Below are 16,492 nucleotides of genomic sequence, written 5' to 3' on the forward strand. Positions count from 1 at the left end.
CTCATTTTATTTGTCTCCAAACATAATCTTATTTATTTATTTATTTATTTATGTTTTTGTAATTAATGATATAATAAAATAGAAAATGTATTTTATAAATTAAAAATAATAATAAAATATAATTAATTCACATGAAGTCTTCCACATAATATTTTTTTTTGATACATTATTAAAAAAATGACATTTTATCAAGTTTTAGACTAAGATTCTGTTTGAAGACTAATTCTGAAGACAAATAAAATAGAGAAACTACTTTTGTGATTCAACTAAAATAGAGAGATCAAAATTGCAATTAAATATTTTTTTACTATAAACTATGGACGTTGAAAAAAAAAAGGTTTGATTGTGATCCAAACATTTTCTTTCCTAAAAAAATACAAGCACAAGAGACATAGATAGTATCTAGTATGATACTAAAACAGTTACAAAGAAAAAGAAAAAAAACTATGATATTAAAATGCAAAAACAGGAATCATTGGAGTTGATGATGTTCCTACAAGTAGGACAAGAAGAATGAGAAAGCAACCACTTATCAATACAAACAACATGAAAATGATGATTACACTTTGGTAGCAACTTCATCTTATCACCATCACAAAACTTCTCTAAGCAAATGGCACAATTAGAATCCAAAGATGTAGTAGAAAGAGGGGATTCATGAGGTGAATTAGTATAAATTGATGTTGGCAAAGCAACCATTTCTTTCTTCTTTAGTCCTGAATTGATCCTTCTAGAAGCAATCCAATGTAGAGGTTGAGTAAGGACACGGTTAGCACATTGGAACACACATTGTAACATTGTGTTGAGACCAAGAGCACATAATAAAGCACATATTATAGCTGCTAATAGAACCATTAAATTGAGACCATGTTGTGGAGGATTATTGTTACATGGTTTGCTTATTGTTGGGCTAATTGTTGGAGTGTGAGAGTTAATTTCAGCCATGGTGTGTGGTAGCTACCTAGATTAAGTTATGATGAAATTTAGTACATAAATTCTAAGTGGTGTGAACACTATACTAATACACAAAGGTAAAACATGTATATATATATGTAGTGGGGTAAGGACATGTGATATTATTGCTTACTTGGTATTCCACTTTCTTTGTCTATGCGCTTCAAAGGAGTGTGTAAAAAGCTATTTGTCTACTTTGCACTCTTTTCTCTGTTTTATGTTGGAAATATTTAGCTTCTTCATATGTACCAAGACTCATTTGTCATTCATGTTCAAATTGAATTGCATCAATTAATAGTTCTGTTTTTTTTTTTTAATAAAATAAAAGTTTAAGAAAATAAATACCCCAATGCTCAAATAAATTGAACAAATATTTACTTCCTATGTTTCTATTTATAAGCAAAAGTGTTAATGTATTTAGTCTTAATTTTAAATAAAAAATATTAAGTAAAATAAATATCCAATGCTCAAATAACGTGAAAAAATATTTAATATTTATGTCTTATCAAGTTTCACATTGGTAACAAAATTTATCAAATGGACCAACATATACTGCGTTTTTGTTTTTGTTTTTTGTTTTGTTTTGTCTCATATGTTTCCGTTTTAGAAATTAAGAAAAACAAATTAAAATGATATGTTATACCCTCCCTCTTCTCTAAATACATTTTTATAAATTCCTTTCAAATTTTCAACTACACCAACTATTTATTTACTTATATATCCTTGTTATGTTACATCTTTTTTATGTAATATATAATAAATATTATGATAAAAATATTAATTAATTCTCTCGATTGAAGGGTAACCAAGAGAATAACCTTATAAGATGACACTAACTGTCAACAACAAATTTAATATTAATATCATTTTTCTTAATTCTTCTAATTTACTCAATTGAGTCATATAATTAAGAGCAAAGGTAATAATCAATATTCATTCATACACATTCTAACACACATTATTCTAAAGAGAAATGCCCCATAGCAATCACAATTAGGAGCATAAGAAATACAAAATATATAATAAAATTATAAGTAAAAAATATTTAATAAACATAATTAAAATTACAAATAATTATATTTAATCAATTCATGTAAAATCCAACATGCATAGATCAAAAGAAGAAATTTTCTAAAATTACAAAAAGGATGTACACAATAAATGTAAACATTAATAAAAACATTTAAAGCAAAACATGTGAATCCAATAAGAAATAATATATTAAGAAACATATTATTTTATGTATTAACAGTATAATTATTTTTATACATGCATTTAATTAAATATATGCATACAACTAAATCTATTAAAAAAGTTGATTTAATGCATGAATGCATAATTTTGTATATTCATGCACAAGTGAAAAGAAGGGGTGCGTAGATAACTAAGATAAATTCGGATGAAGATGAAAAAATACTAACACACCTCATTACTAATTTTAACTATTTAAAAAAAAAAAAAGTGAAAAAGAGTGATTTTGTACAATGTTTTTTTCATTGGTGTAACGCGGCGACAAAATGCAGCAAGTTGAAGGAGAAGATAATGTCATTTATCTTTTGTTTGGTTGATGCACGATTTTCTACTTTATGTCTCTCCACCACTTTTCTATCTATGCTCTTCATTATTTCAATGGATATTTATTATAATATGTAAAAATGGGATATTGATTAGACATATTAGTCAATTATATAAATTAATTATAATAGTTAGTTATATTAATTATGTGTTTTTTTTATTATATAATTTTTATGTATTATTTTAATGTATTTTAAATAATTTTTTTATCTGTGATTTCTATATATAATTGTAATAATATGTAGCTTCTGTTACAAATCTTTCTAATTTTGAATAGTGGTGATGAAATAAATCAACACTTTTTTTAATTGTATCATTTTTATATGTGATTTATAAGAATTTCATAATATCTAAAACGAGATTCTATCAATACAATAGAAGCGAAAAATGAATTAAATTAAATTTGTATCTCGTGCTATTTTTAATTGTTTACTTCATGATTTTGAGGTTTTTCTAAACCTTCACGATCTCAATTTATGATGTAATTTTTTTAAATGGAACATTTGGCTTAGAGAACGAGAATTTTTTTGGAAGTTACTAAAATTACAAATAAGTAAGTGAGAGATAAAAACTGCAAAACAAATGTAATTTTAATCTCCTAATTATCTTCCCATGTGATTTTGATTAGAGAGACACAAAATAAAAAAATGATTATGAGTCAGAAGATCAAGAGTTCAAATCTTGTAAACTAACATAATTCACTAATTTTCTGATAATTATTTATCTAAAAAATATTATTATTATTATTATGAAAAAAAAATTAATTACAAGTTAAAATTGTGGATTTAAGGAATGAGGAATCAAAATAATGGACGAAGAAAAATAAGGAAATAAAAACTATCTGCTGTGCGATTAAGTAATTGATGCAATTTTATAATTAACTAAAAATTTAGCCACTATCCGAGGTAAGATATCCAGTAGTAGGGCTTTTCACAAAATACAAAATAAAAAAATAAAACATCCAATAGTAGTGGGGGATCTAAAGTCCAAATAATGTTCAGTGCTAGACTGAACTTGGTTCTATTTTTTGGGCACCATATAATTTTTTTTTTATAACTTGTAATTATATTTTTTTTAACGAATTAAAAATAATATATTATCGAATTGTTGTAACCACAAAAGATGTTTAGGATTAAGTACATAAATTAACTTATAATTTTTCTATCGAATATCTAATACAAATCAGAAATGCAAAAACCGATCTACTTAATAAAAAACAAAACAATTAATCACAAGTTAAACCTATGCACACCAACAGTTGCGAGTAACATTGATTATATCCAAAACAAAACTTTTTACATGTAATTTGATTCGGTCTATGCTAAAAGTTTAATATGCTCGATAATAAGATTTACATTCAAAACATGTGAACAAAAAATTGTCTAATTTCTCGATTTCCAAATCGTCCACACACTGCAAACCAAACTAAATTAATTTATTGACGCATTACACGACCACATAAAAAAAAAAGTCCATCAAATTGATTAGTGTGATTGATTGCGTCCATATGAAATATATCAGATGGTCCAACCTAATTCAAAATATCATACACGCGAATCCAAAAATAAGACAAACAAAGAAAAAATGACAAGTTATTTCAACTTTTGCACAACCTGCTATACATTGTTGAACTTCAAAAGAAATAATTTCTCGACATAACAAATTATCCTTTGTAGGTAGCCTATTTTGAAACAATCTCCACACAAATAATGATATTTTTGAAGGAACAAAATGATGTCACAATAGGTCTTGAAATGAAGGTGCATTGATACTTGCAACAAACTTCTACCGCAACAAAAATACACCTCCTTTACCTAAATAATTCTCCTTGCATATTATTCCACAACCACTTATCTGTTACATTAACCTATAAATAAATATTAGCCAATAAAGTCCTACACTCCTCCACTAATCCCTAATCCCACACAAACAATTGTCTCTACCATTTCCACTCTTGAAAACCTTCCAACCGCAACCACTTTAACAACATGACCTTTACACTTTCTTTTTGTTGCAAAGGCAAGTAAAATAACCTACTAAACTTCTCACACAAAATCCCACCAACCAACCATGGATCTTTCCAAAACAAAGTATTACTCTTATTCCTAATAATTTTAATTTTTTTTTATCAAACCAATCATTTTTAATAAAAACTCTTCTAGCAAAAATATTTTTCCACCACATGGATCCCCTCGACCTGTCCCATGAATCCCCCAATTTCCACATCATATTTATTCTTCAACACTTTAAGATAGAAACCTATCAACTCTATTTTTAACTTCCAACGTCATTTACCCAATAGAACCTTATTAAAACTTTCAAATGTTGGACACCCAATCCACTATTCTCTAAAGGCAAGAGGTTTATATAAAATATTTAAGTATACAATTTAAAAAAATATATATTTTATAATATTTTATTTAAAAAGATTTAATTAATTAACAGGATTTGTAATCATATTGATAAAGATTGTGATTTAAATCAAAATTAAACTTTATAATATTTTATTTTTAAAAAATATTTAGTTATTTTCTAATATCTGTATACTTTATCGAACACTCTTAACTAATCTTGTTACTACTACATTTATTTTAAAAAAATTTAAATTAAAAATATTAAAATTTTATTTACAATATATTATGTCCCACGATATATTAAATAAGTCTTTTAAAATCCTCCAAAGTATTTTTTCAATTCAATTTTTTTAATTGGAGGATTTTAGTGTTTATAGAGAAAAATAAGCCCACTTATAAGTTGGAGGACAATCATGCATTTCCATCCCTCGGTTCCTTCCTTTCTTTTCTAATCACTCCCCTGTCATCTTAATTTCTAAACAAAATCTCACTGTAATTATATTTTAAATAGGAATATGTACCATTTTTAAATGGTAAAATGTCAAGCTTCATATAGTTATTTATGCTGGATAAATAATATTTCAAAAGTTTTAAGAATTAAGTTCCACATTGCCAAGTGTGGAATATGGAATAGTTTTTCCTATCTATATAAACCCATCATATACTTATATTTAACACAGATTATTTTCATTATTTTTTCTTTCTAATTATTTTATATTCTTGTACTTCTTTTACATGAGATTATTTTGGAAGAGTTTGTTGAATCTTAAAGGATTTTTCGTCTTAAGCAAATAAATTTTTAAAGGTAATATGTCTACACACACTTTATGCATATATCTATATTTCATGGTTATAATCTTATGTTTGTGGTTTATTGATGATCGTTCGTAACTTGGTTTTTCATACGTAATCGGTGGAATGTGAGATACTCGTGGTGATCATGATTTGTAGAGTTGATGGACAATTTTTTTATAACAATTTAACTCTCTAAAAATAAGATCATCTATAAGTTTACAACTTTACACAATCCAACAAGGATAAAATATATATAAAATATAAGGTTAAATTGCATTTTTAATCTTTATGTTTGATCCAGTTTTTGGATATGTCATTTATATTTTTATGTCCTTTAAGTGATTTTATGTTTGCAACATTATAAATTATAAAAGTAAATGATTGTCATATTTTAAAAAAATACACTAATGATCATCTAAATTTGAGCTAGATTTCGCTCAGACCGATCAATTTTCATCATCTTCCTCTTTCACTCTATCTTTATAAAATATAAGACCCAAAATTTATAATCTCAATAAAAATCCCAAAACATCGACAAAGTGAATTAGAAAAAAATCAAAATAAGAAATCAATCATTAACAAGAGTTAAAATATAAGTTGCCATAAATAAAGAGAAATCCACCATAAATCAACTAAAAGCAAATGAGTTGTTCAACTCCTTTTTAATATTCTCCAATATGTAATTTTTTTCACAAACTAGTTATAGATTTTATTTTTGTTTTTATGGGTTTCAAATGATTTTGTTGTTGTTGTAATGACATGGAGGTTTTAAGAATGATTTTGTATGGGTTGCACAAATTAGTTGTTTATTTTGGTTTTGTTTTTATGGGTTTCAAAAAGAATTTCCTCATTCATCTTCAATCACAATTGAGAGGGATTTAGAATTTTAAGTTATATGTTCTTTCCGATGTTAAAGTAAAAAATATCCAGAAATTTAAATATGAATCTTGACTTGAAACAATAGGTTTACAATGAAAGACGATGATGAAAAAAAAAAAAGACTAACAATTCAAATGAAATATTACTTAAATGATCAATTCGAAAAAATTAAAAAATATAAAAAATCAATATAATAAATGAGTCAAATTTAAAGAACTGCAATGAGTTTTATTTTCTTAAAAAATTTATTTTATTTTTATTTTTGCCACATCAGCATTGTAAAAGTTATGTTGCATTTGTTTACCGAACCGACGGAAATTGACATTTTTGCAAACGAACAATAACATATAAACTAACATTATAAAAAGAAATGTCACTTAAACGATAAAAAAAACATAAAAGACCTATCTAAAAATTAGACTAAACCTAAAGGATTAAAAATGTAATGTAAAAAAAACAAAAACAAAAAGTGCAAACTGCAAAGTCCATAGGTTTAATAATGTCAATGAAAATAACATTTCCATTATACAACCACAGTTTAATATATCATAGATAGACACTAGACAAAGCTAAAACATCCATGTTGACTCATTGTTCAACAAAAAAGGAAACAACACCATGAACTTGTTTCTCACTTTCCACAACAACAACATTATTTGACACATTACTCACTAAATGTGCAACAAACTTTGGTCCCTCTAATGAATAAAATGAATATTGAAAATGACTAATCTTATTAGGGAACACCAAAACATTTGAAAAATCAGCCACCCATTTTGTGCCATTACCCTCCACACTTAACTTCCCAACAGTTGATCTCAAACTCATACCATTCACATTGTTCCTATCAATCACCACTTGATCAATGTTACTAAATTCCCCATCTAATGTCACAATAGGAACCTTATTATCATGATTTCCACTAAACATATTGTTAACAATATTTAAACCATAAACTTGTCCTTTAATTGACTTCAAAACAACATTAGCATCTCCTAAGAAAAAACCATTAGTAACATGAACTTGAAAAGGATCTTCCATGACAATACTAGTAAAATCCATGTAACAATTATCAATTCTATTTCCTCCTAATTTAACCAAAATTCCAATTCCACCAAAATATGTTGCTTTGTTATAACAATGCACACCTGTTATTATATTAGCTTGTCCCCTCACAACAATTCCAATTGCTGCTGAGAAAATTGCAACATCTGTTATTGCATTGTCATTGCTAGCAAGATCAATTGCAGTTCCTGTGAAATTTCTCTCATCTTTGTCTCCACCAACTGTTGAGTGTTGTCCAAGGAAACTGTTTGATATGAAGGTTTCATGTCCCTTTTGAACTAGAATTCCTTCTGTGGTGAAATGAAGGAAGAAACAATTGTTGATTCGGATTCTAGCCGAATCAACGATGAATATTCCTCCGCCTCGGTAGCTTGAATCGAAGAGGATGTCACGGAATGTTATGTCTTCATAGTAAGTTCCTATTGTTTGTTGAAGTAAATTGTTGTTGTTGAATTCATGCTGATGATTTATGGATGGTGTTGTTGTATTTTGGAGGTTATGGGAATTTGATGCACACAACTCAACAAGGTGTCTATCAGTTGGAAATGTATCAGAAGCTCTCAATGTTCCACCTTTTACCTTAAATTACAGTTTTTAAGAATAAAAAATTCAAATTAGAAAAGTCAAAAGTGAGTTTGTGGAACTAAAATTTTTAGAATGTGTGAGTTTTCAGAGACTCTAGGTCATGATCAATTGCATTCATGCACTCTTCAACTTATACAATTTCATGTGAGACTTCTTCATTTTTCAAGAGAATTATTAGTCAAATATTTTGGTCAAGACTTTATGTTCTCAAGAGATTTCTCACAAAAATTGTTTGCCATCTTTTGATTTTCATTTTAAATTATATTCCTATAATTTAATATTTTTTCTGTTTTAGTCTTTTAGTATCTGATATCATCTTTTCATTTAAGTTAGATATATGTGACAAACAAAGAGTCATGTGACAATCAGTAGTTATGTAAGCATTCAATAGGTGGCTTGGAAGTGATAAGATTCAAAACAAAAAGAAACATATTTACAATGATCAAAGCCAAAAAAATTATATATTACATGGATAAAAAATGAAAAAAATAAAAACTTTAATGACTTCAATTTTCAACTTTAACAATTGCATATATATACAAGTGTACCATCACACTATTAAATAATGAAGTTTTAGTCTACCTTCTCTCATTTTTCTTCTCATTTTTATTTACCTTTCATAAATAAATGTGATAATATACATGTATATTAAATTCTATCAAGATTCTATATTTGGATCCTATACTTTCAAAAAAATTGAAGTAGTTTGGACAGTCCAATATAGTTTTGAATTTGTTTTTTCCAAATCTGGTTTTCCAAAAGGAAAAAGGAACAAAAAGTTCATAAAAGTAGCAATGCAGCAACAAAAAGAAAAAAGGAATTAGTTAATTTTGATAAAAATAATTACCACAAGATTGCCAATAGAGGAAGGAAATGTGATAGGTTTGCTGATTTTGTAATTTCCACCTTGAAAATCAATAACAACACCACCAAGGTCTCTAATTCCTGGCAACAATTCAAGTCCCTCATTATCCATCTCAAAAGCATCTTCTAAGGCTTTCATAATGGCATCACTGCTTTCATTTTCCCCTCTAGGGTCTGCACCATATTCAATTGGGCACAACACTCTTCCACTCTAAACCATGCAAATTAATAATGAGATTGAATTTTTTTAAAGATATAAATTATTATTATTAATTTAAAAAAATGACCATCTTACAACAAGACTAGGGAAGTTAAACTCCCTATCTTTGATTATAAAACACTTATTGTAGAGCTGACACCTCATAGACAAATAATGATATTGTAATTGTTTGCTTTTTTTGAATTAAAGAAATGACAAAAAAAAAATTAAAAATCAAAGACAAAATAAGCTTTTGAAAAACCAAAGTTGCTGGAAATGATCATTTTACAACTTTAATCAAGGAGACTGAAACTTTGTCTCTTAAAGTTATAAAATCAAATTTTTACCATTCAACTGATAATTTTTTGATGGAGTAATGAAATTGAAATTATCAGCTTTTAGAAACAAAGAAATGACAGAAAAATGTAAATAAAATTTTTAGGCTTTGCCAAAAAATGTAAATTATTGTCAATAATTTGTGACATACCATTTTTGTGTCTGGTGATGGAGAAGGAGATGGTGATTGGGACAAGGGAATATCCACTTTATGCTTAAGTTTGTTGATGAAATGAGAAAGCTCATGAATGTGTTTATTGAAGCAAGTGGTTTCTTCTACTACCAATAATAGTAATAAGAGAAAGGCTAAGTTTGAGAATCTCATAATATACATAAATATTTAATTTAAATGTATTTTGGTTTTGGTTTTGGTTTCTCATACACACAAACAAAGGTGAAGGGAGTGAAGAGGATTTATTTTATGTGTAAGTAGGTATAACTGTTATCTTCTTGCTTTAAAGATACTTCCTCCTTTTGATATACTTCATTGAATTGAATTTAATTGAATTGGTTGTCTCTACATATACATATTTCCAATGAACAAAGAAACATATGCAAAAAACTATTAATAACCCTGCTTTAGAATTAATTGCAGTTTTAAGCCTTTCTTTCTACTTTTTCTACTTGTATCTTTTTTTTCCTTTTTTTAAAAAGAATATTATGTAATTAATTTACAGTTGAGCTAAAGTAATCACACCCAAAAAACCATCTAAAGATGTTTACAAGGTTCGTTGATTACAATTAATTTTATGTGCATGAATAAATAAAAAGTAAAACAAAATTGTGTGACTTTAAATTAGTTAGGATTATTTATAAAAAAAAGTTAGTTAAGATTAGTTACTTAATTTTTTAATGCTGTAATAGTTTATGTTCAATTGATAGTATAAAAAATCATTACACGGGTAATGATGGATTAAAATTACACTCATAGTTGACAAAAATTGATTGTTTTTCATATGTGTTTTATTTTATAGGAATCAATATACTCCAAAAAATAATTTATTTTGATGATGACAAATTATAAGTGAACAATTTGTCCTCTCATTTGTTTAACGCGTAAATGATATTATCTCAGGTCTAAGATAACATCATCTGATTACATTGTTTGATAGACACGACTGCAATTCAATGTGTTTAGTACTATACAAACAGATCTTCTGATTATGTGTATAGCATGCAGAGTAGACATCATATGATCTTGAAGTATTGTGTCTAGTCAATAATGTATTCAATACACTAAATAGACGAGTGTCGATACATTAAATATTATATTTAACGAACGAGGTACATTTTGACACCAACTAATCGATTGTGAATCGGCCAAATTTCGTACAAGTAGTTTGGAGATGCCACTATTCATCTGCAGGGAAGCAGTTAGGGCTTCAAGAAACCTAGCTACATGAGTCTAAAAAAATATTACTTTCCAATCTTGTTATCATACATTTATTGGTAATTTAAAATGTAAAGTTGAGCCTTATTCTCAAGAATCAAGTTCCATTAGATTACAAAATAATCAAGCAGAGCCAAACCTCCGAATATGTTATTTCCAAAAAGCAAGAATGACTTCAATTATGATCTAGTTGTATCTTCTTGAGATGAACATATTCCAATCATACTCAAATTTCTCCTTTAACCCTATATACAAAATGTATAAACTCTTGTTTGAAATACAAACAACACTCAATAATAGCATTGAGAAAATGAAAAAACATGCAAAAGTTTCATTACAGATCATCAAATAAATTCATAAGAACAACATCAACATGCTTCTCTCCAAAGTCTTAGCATTCTACTCCACATTGTTTGAGTATAGGACCATTTTGTTTAGGCAAGAAAGGATCAATCCTAACCCAAATCAATGAGAAAATTGATGCTAAAAGAATTGACCATAACACAACAATTGTAGGTGTCCTGTTTTGTTTTCCCATGAGACCTTTAAGGAAAGGATATAAATGAACAATGACCCAAAATGCAAAGAATAGTTTCCCAAATAAAGGTCCCCAAGAGCCATATCCATTGTTAATTGCATCAGAGACACCAGCAACAACTCCAACAATGTTTAAGATTATAAGAGTTGTTGGTGGAATGAGAAGTGTAGTCCATTTGAAGAGATACAAATCACCAAATTCAGCATCATCTGCTGCTTTTGCTGTGACAGTGAAGTTTGTGTCTACACCAGCTAGAACTTTAAGGAGACCTTGAAACACTGCAAAAAGATGTGCTGAAACACCTCCAATCACCCAAAATTGCTCATTTCTCCACCAGTCTTCAATGGCGACTCCACTCCATCGAAGCTCGAGCACACCGGTTAAAATGATGGAGATAAATAGTGCCATAAACCAAACACTAGCAAGGTTGGTCAACTGCATAAAATCAAAGAATCACATATATGCTTAAGTGTGAAAAAAAATAGAAGAAAAAAATTGGACTCACTGCAGTCAAGTGAATTGACGCAGTCACACGGTCGAACAATCATTGGTCTTCCGATTTCGATCACCGATGTTAAATCTAGTTTGTCCGGTATTGATTGAACGGTCACTGATGTTTGACTGTGTGAACGGGAATCTCAATCCGAAAATAAACTATTAATCTAAGTGATCACAAGAAATTTATAGATGTGAACTTACAGTGGGAATGATGAATTTTCCAGTAAGGAGACACACAGCTGGAATTGTGCAGTATGCAATTAGAGGGATTGAAGTGAATGGATAAACAATGGTATTAGTATAAGCCATTCTCTCTAGATACTTGAGTTTTCCACCATAACCATACCACAATGGACAATGGCGACTAAGGAAAATCTCAACAGAACCAAGAGCCCATCTAAGAACTTGGTGCAACCTATCTGATAGATTGATTGGTGCAGATCCCTTGAAAGCTGGTCTCTTTGGCATACAATATACTGATTTCCATCCTCTACAATGCATCTTAAATCCGGTCAAGATATCTTCTGTCACTGACCCATAAATCCATCCAATCTGTAATAGAAACAAATTTGTCAGAACAAAAATGTTTCATGCACACCCATTTTTTCGTACACATGCTACATTTGGTTAATCGTGTATAAAAATATGGTTAATTTAGTTGAGTAGATGGTTAATTTAGATCAAGTTGAAAATTATGATTAATTATGCAGTTGAATTACCACATTTTTGTCGTGATTTGAATTAACCATTTACTCAACATTAACCACATTTTTGTACATGATTAATATGTCATGTATCATTACTAATGTGAGAATAATTCAAAGATATTTGTAAGACTGTTTAGAAAGCTTATAAAAATAGCTTATGTATGTCCGTAACCTATTTTCAAATAATAACGTATGAAAATAGTTTATAGCTTATATCATAATAGGTTGACCTTATTTTATTTTTTGTTCTAGAAATAGCTTATACATAAGTATTTATATAATAAACTGTTAATTAAGCTGTTGCAGAGCATCAAGAAAACCCAAATGTTTCTTCATTTTGTTAAGATTAATGACTTATTTACCTCTTTTCCCCATTCTGTCTTCTCTTCATATCCACAACTTATGTTATGAATGGCTTCCTTAACCAATGATTGTGTATTTGTGCCTTCAGGAAGTCCTCCATTTTCCATCAAAGTGGAAGCAATGAAAACCGGCGACTGTCCGAACCGCTTTTCAAAGTTTTTCTGTGACATGAGTGATGATTTCTCTAGCTCCTCATACCCTTCAAGTCCTTCTTCAATCTCTTCAAGATCAAACATGGAACCTGATCCTTTTCTAACATAATCTTTCCCCATCATTTTTTTCTTCTTGTACAATCTACTAAAGATTCCTCCTCTTCCTGCTGTTCCTGACTTCTTTTTTGACTTGGATTTCCTTCCACCACAGCAAAAGCAACACCATTTTGGCCAACAATCACATGTCATCTTTGGCCTTTTCTCTGAAACTGGTGGATCATAGCCATATAATGCTTGTCTGTTGAACACAGTTCCAGTACCGACATATACTGGACCTTGAATTCCATCAAGCCCTTTCATATTGATCTATGAAACATTGAAGACAACATTTAAAGGTCATTTGTTATACAGGGTAAAACTTAGATGAATTTATGTACCTACTTATTCATAATAGGTAAGGAACTGCATCTAAGTTTTACTTTACTATAAATTCAATTTGCACACATTTTTGTTGAGTTTAAGTTTAGGAGAATGAAAGACACTTACATCAAAGAATACAGTGTTGCGATTAGCATATCGATCGTGGCGATCGATACCATCAAATCTTTGAGGAAATTGGACATAGCATAGTTTCTTCCCTAGCTGAGGATCCATTAGGAAGCACATGGCCTCTCTAATAGCCTTGCTATTGTTAATGTAGTGATCACAATCAAGATTCAACATGAATGGTGCATTTGTAAGCACAGCAGAAACTCGAACCTTTTGAGGATAGACGACAAAAACAACAAAAGCAAAGAGTTATAAACAGTTTCTGATATCTTAGTCATCATGCAGGAACTAAACAATACAAAATCAAGTTTTTTGAACTTACCAAAGCATTCATGGCACCAGCTTTCTTGTGATGCGGATAACCAGGACGTTTTTCACGCGAAATATACACAAGTTTTGGCAGTTCCTTGCCTTCCACGTCTAGTGCACCAGCACTTCCTAAGTATACCTGCACCATATGGCTTAATAGTAAGATAATGAAAAATATGAAGCACTAACATAAACATAGACACCGAACACAGCACTGAAGTGTAGACATTAGACGCACCTTCAATCTCAACTATCCATGCTACATAAGCAAGAAAAAACCAGAGGATGAAAATAGACAAACCTGAATCATTCCTGGATGATCACGAGTGTTGTTCCCAGGCCATGGAGTTCCATCCTGCATAACCCACCCTTCCTCGGGTTTCTTCAGAGCCTTTGCTACCAAAGCATTAATTTTCACTTTAAATTCTTCATATTCTCTCTGCCATGCAACAAACACACAACCATTACTTACAAGCCTTTCATAGTCATAGTCATACATGTTTGGATAAACAACTTAATTAAGTGTTTATAGCATAAGCGCTTATTATATAAGTGTTTATGTAGAAGGCAAAAACTCTTTTATAACAAAAAATAAATCCAAACATTTTTCACATAAGTTGTTTTCATAACCTATCACGGAGAGCTTATAGAAATATGTCGAAAACAATTTTAGAACATGTCGTAAGCTCTTTCTATAAGCTCTCCCAAACAGTCTTGTGTCAGTAGATAAACTCAAATAAGCTAATCAAAACAGGTCTTAAAAAACTAGACAAAAAAATCATTTTATTTTTGTTATCCTATCATTAAATCTCACCTTCATAGCCCTTCTTTCCTTAACAAATGTAGGCTGCACCTTATCCTTCAAGTAATCAATCTTCTCAGAAAAATAATACTCAGGTGCCCTTGGCTCTATACTATACTTTTTGCAAAAAGGAACCCACCTTCTTGCAAACTCAGAAGTTTCAGCCAAAGAATCAAACAAAAGCATAGAAGCACCATCATCTGACACATAGCATGAAACCTTCTCAACAGGGTAGTCAACAGAAAGTATTGACAGAACAGTGTTTGCTGTTATAATAGGTGGCTCCTTCAAAGGGTCAACAGTACTGACAAAAACATCCACATTTGCAAGTTGGTTTGGTTCACCTTCACGTTCAAATCTTATAGATAAACGGTCTAAGTAAGTTTCACGTGTTATTGGGAACCATTTTGGAAACTGATCAAGTATCCATGACAGTGCAAACCATATCTCACAGATAACTGATATAAGCCATAAAGGGTATGCATCATATGCTGGTGTTAAGATACGGAAACGGAAGAAGAAAGCTAGGATAACTAGTCTCATCACAATTACTATGCGGTATGGATTGATTAGGCTTGATGGTATTGGAACTTTGCGCCATAATGGTTGTCTTGCTTCAGCCATACTGTAATGAGGTGACAAAAAACAAAATTGGTGTCACTTTAAATATTTTCTTGCTTTCAAAGTTTAAAATAGTACTAACTATTCTTTTGATAAAAATTTCTGACTACATATGTAAAAAATATTTATTGCAAGTTACTCCTAGAAATGCATCCTACATTTGTTGCCCGAGGCAACAGATGTGAGGACTGTTAGATCTAGTCAGAGCAAAAAAAAAAAATTGTAGATCAAACAGTCCTCATAACTGATGCAATGTTAGAGAATCTAAATCCCACACTCCCTCCTATTGATTGAAGTTCATATGATTCCATGTGTAAAGATCTTTTGTAGCGAATGCACAGTGTAGACAGGTTCAAAGCCATTGAATTACGTGAGAGAACATCCGAATTATTTTCTCTCTTTTAATCCAATGGTTTTACAGTAGATTGTACCGTACTACCGCTATAAAGAATTCAAATCCTAATCCTACTATTTTGGATACAGATCCCATATATTATGTGGGTTCTATTGGACCATATATAAATTTCAATCAATAATAGAGTGAATGTTGAAAATGAGTGTTAGATAGTGTGGTGTTAGTATTTTTGATTACTACTATTCATGAAAGACATAAGATAAAGAAGAAATCTAGATGTTGTAGAGAGTGAGTTTCTCAATTCATAGGAAAGAGAATAATAGAAGTGATGATAACTTACAGGTACTCATCTTCTTCTTCACCTTGATCTTCTTTACCGTCCTCTTTGTTTAGTAGACCTCTCTTTTCTTGCCTTACTTTCCATTTCTCTACTCTTTCTTTCCATTCTGCATTGCTGTAGAATTCTTTCTCCCCTTCCAAATCCTTGCCACCAACTACACAACAATATATGATGAACAAAAGATAATAATATCATGGAAACAAAAATCATCATGGATAATTAGCAATTTTGTATACACAAAGATTCTTACCACTTCCTGCTG

General features: G+C 29.6%; 3 protein-coding genes across 3 annotated transcripts in view; all 3 read right to left on the reverse strand.

Annotated features, from left to right (window-relative positions):
- Nucleotides 1-444: 444 nt before the first annotated feature.
- LOC101511482 (RING-H2 finger protein ATL10-like) lies at nucleotides 445-945 on the reverse strand. The gene has a single exon (XM_004487856.4). It carries the CDS (start codon nucleotides 943-945, stop codon nucleotides 445-447), a length of 501 nt encoding a protein of 166 aa, XP_004487913.1.
- A 6,082-nt stretch (nucleotides 946-7,027) lies between these two features.
- On the reverse strand, nucleotides 7,028-10,080 carry LOC101511807 (polygalacturonase QRT3). The gene is made up of 3 exons (XM_004487857.4): nucleotides 9,758-10,080; nucleotides 9,055-9,282; nucleotides 7,028-8,201 (listed from the first exon to the last, which is right to left on the reverse strand). Exons 1-3 carry the CDS (start codon nucleotides 9,938-9,940, stop codon nucleotides 7,146-7,148), a joined length of 1,467 nt encoding a protein of 488 aa, XP_004487914.1. The 5' UTR covers nucleotides 9,941-10,080; the 3' UTR covers nucleotides 7,028-7,145.
- Nucleotides 10,081-11,116: 1,036 nt separating this feature from the next.
- LOC101500380 (cellulose synthase A catalytic subunit 4 [UDP-forming]-like) overlaps nucleotides 11,117-16,492 on the reverse strand; it is a 6,464-nt gene continuing 1,088 nt past the window's right edge. Inside the window, exons 4-12 of the mRNA XM_073370254.1 lie at nucleotides 16,481-16,492; nucleotides 16,231-16,384; nucleotides 14,927-15,539; nucleotides 14,414-14,551; nucleotides 14,126-14,251; nucleotides 13,801-14,013; nucleotides 13,102-13,620; nucleotides 12,234-12,584; nucleotides 11,117-11,969 (exon numbers count right to left, since the gene is read on the reverse strand). Of these exons, the coding sequence (XP_073226355.1) occupies nucleotides 11,388-11,969; nucleotides 12,234-12,584; nucleotides 13,102-13,620; nucleotides 13,801-14,013; nucleotides 14,126-14,251; nucleotides 14,414-14,551; nucleotides 14,927-15,539; nucleotides 16,231-16,384; nucleotides 16,481-16,492 (2,708 nt within the window). The 3' untranslated portion in view covers nucleotides 11,117-11,387. The remainder of the gene's footprint in view (nucleotides 11,970-12,233; nucleotides 12,585-13,101; nucleotides 13,621-13,800; nucleotides 14,014-14,125; nucleotides 14,252-14,413; nucleotides 14,552-14,926; nucleotides 15,540-16,230; nucleotides 16,385-16,480) is intronic.

Source organism: Cicer arietinum, chromosome 1 (assembly GCF_000331145.2).
Source record: "Cicer arietinum cultivar CDC Frontier isolate Library 1 chromosome 1, Cicar.CDCFrontier_v2.0, whole genome shotgun sequence".
NCBI classification, from domain to species: Eukaryota; Viridiplantae; Streptophyta; class Magnoliopsida; order Fabales; family Fabaceae; genus Cicer; species Cicer arietinum.

Coding starts and splice junctions, on each gene's coding strand:
- LOC101511482 (XM_004487856.4), bottom strand. CDS start 945: ATGGCTGAAATTAACTCTCACACTCCAACAATTAGCCCAACAATAAGC.
- LOC101511807 (XM_004487857.4), bottom strand. CDS start 9,940: ATGTATATTATGAGATTCTCAAACTTAGCCTTTCTCTTATTACTATTA. Junction 9,283..9,757: donor CATCACCAGACACAAAAATG/GTATGTCACAAA, acceptor TGCATGGTTTAG/AGTGGAAGAGTGTTGTGCCC. Junction 8,202..9,054: donor CCTCTATTGGCAATCTTGTG/GTAATTATTTTT, acceptor CTGTAATTTAAG/GTAAAAGGTGGAACATTGAG.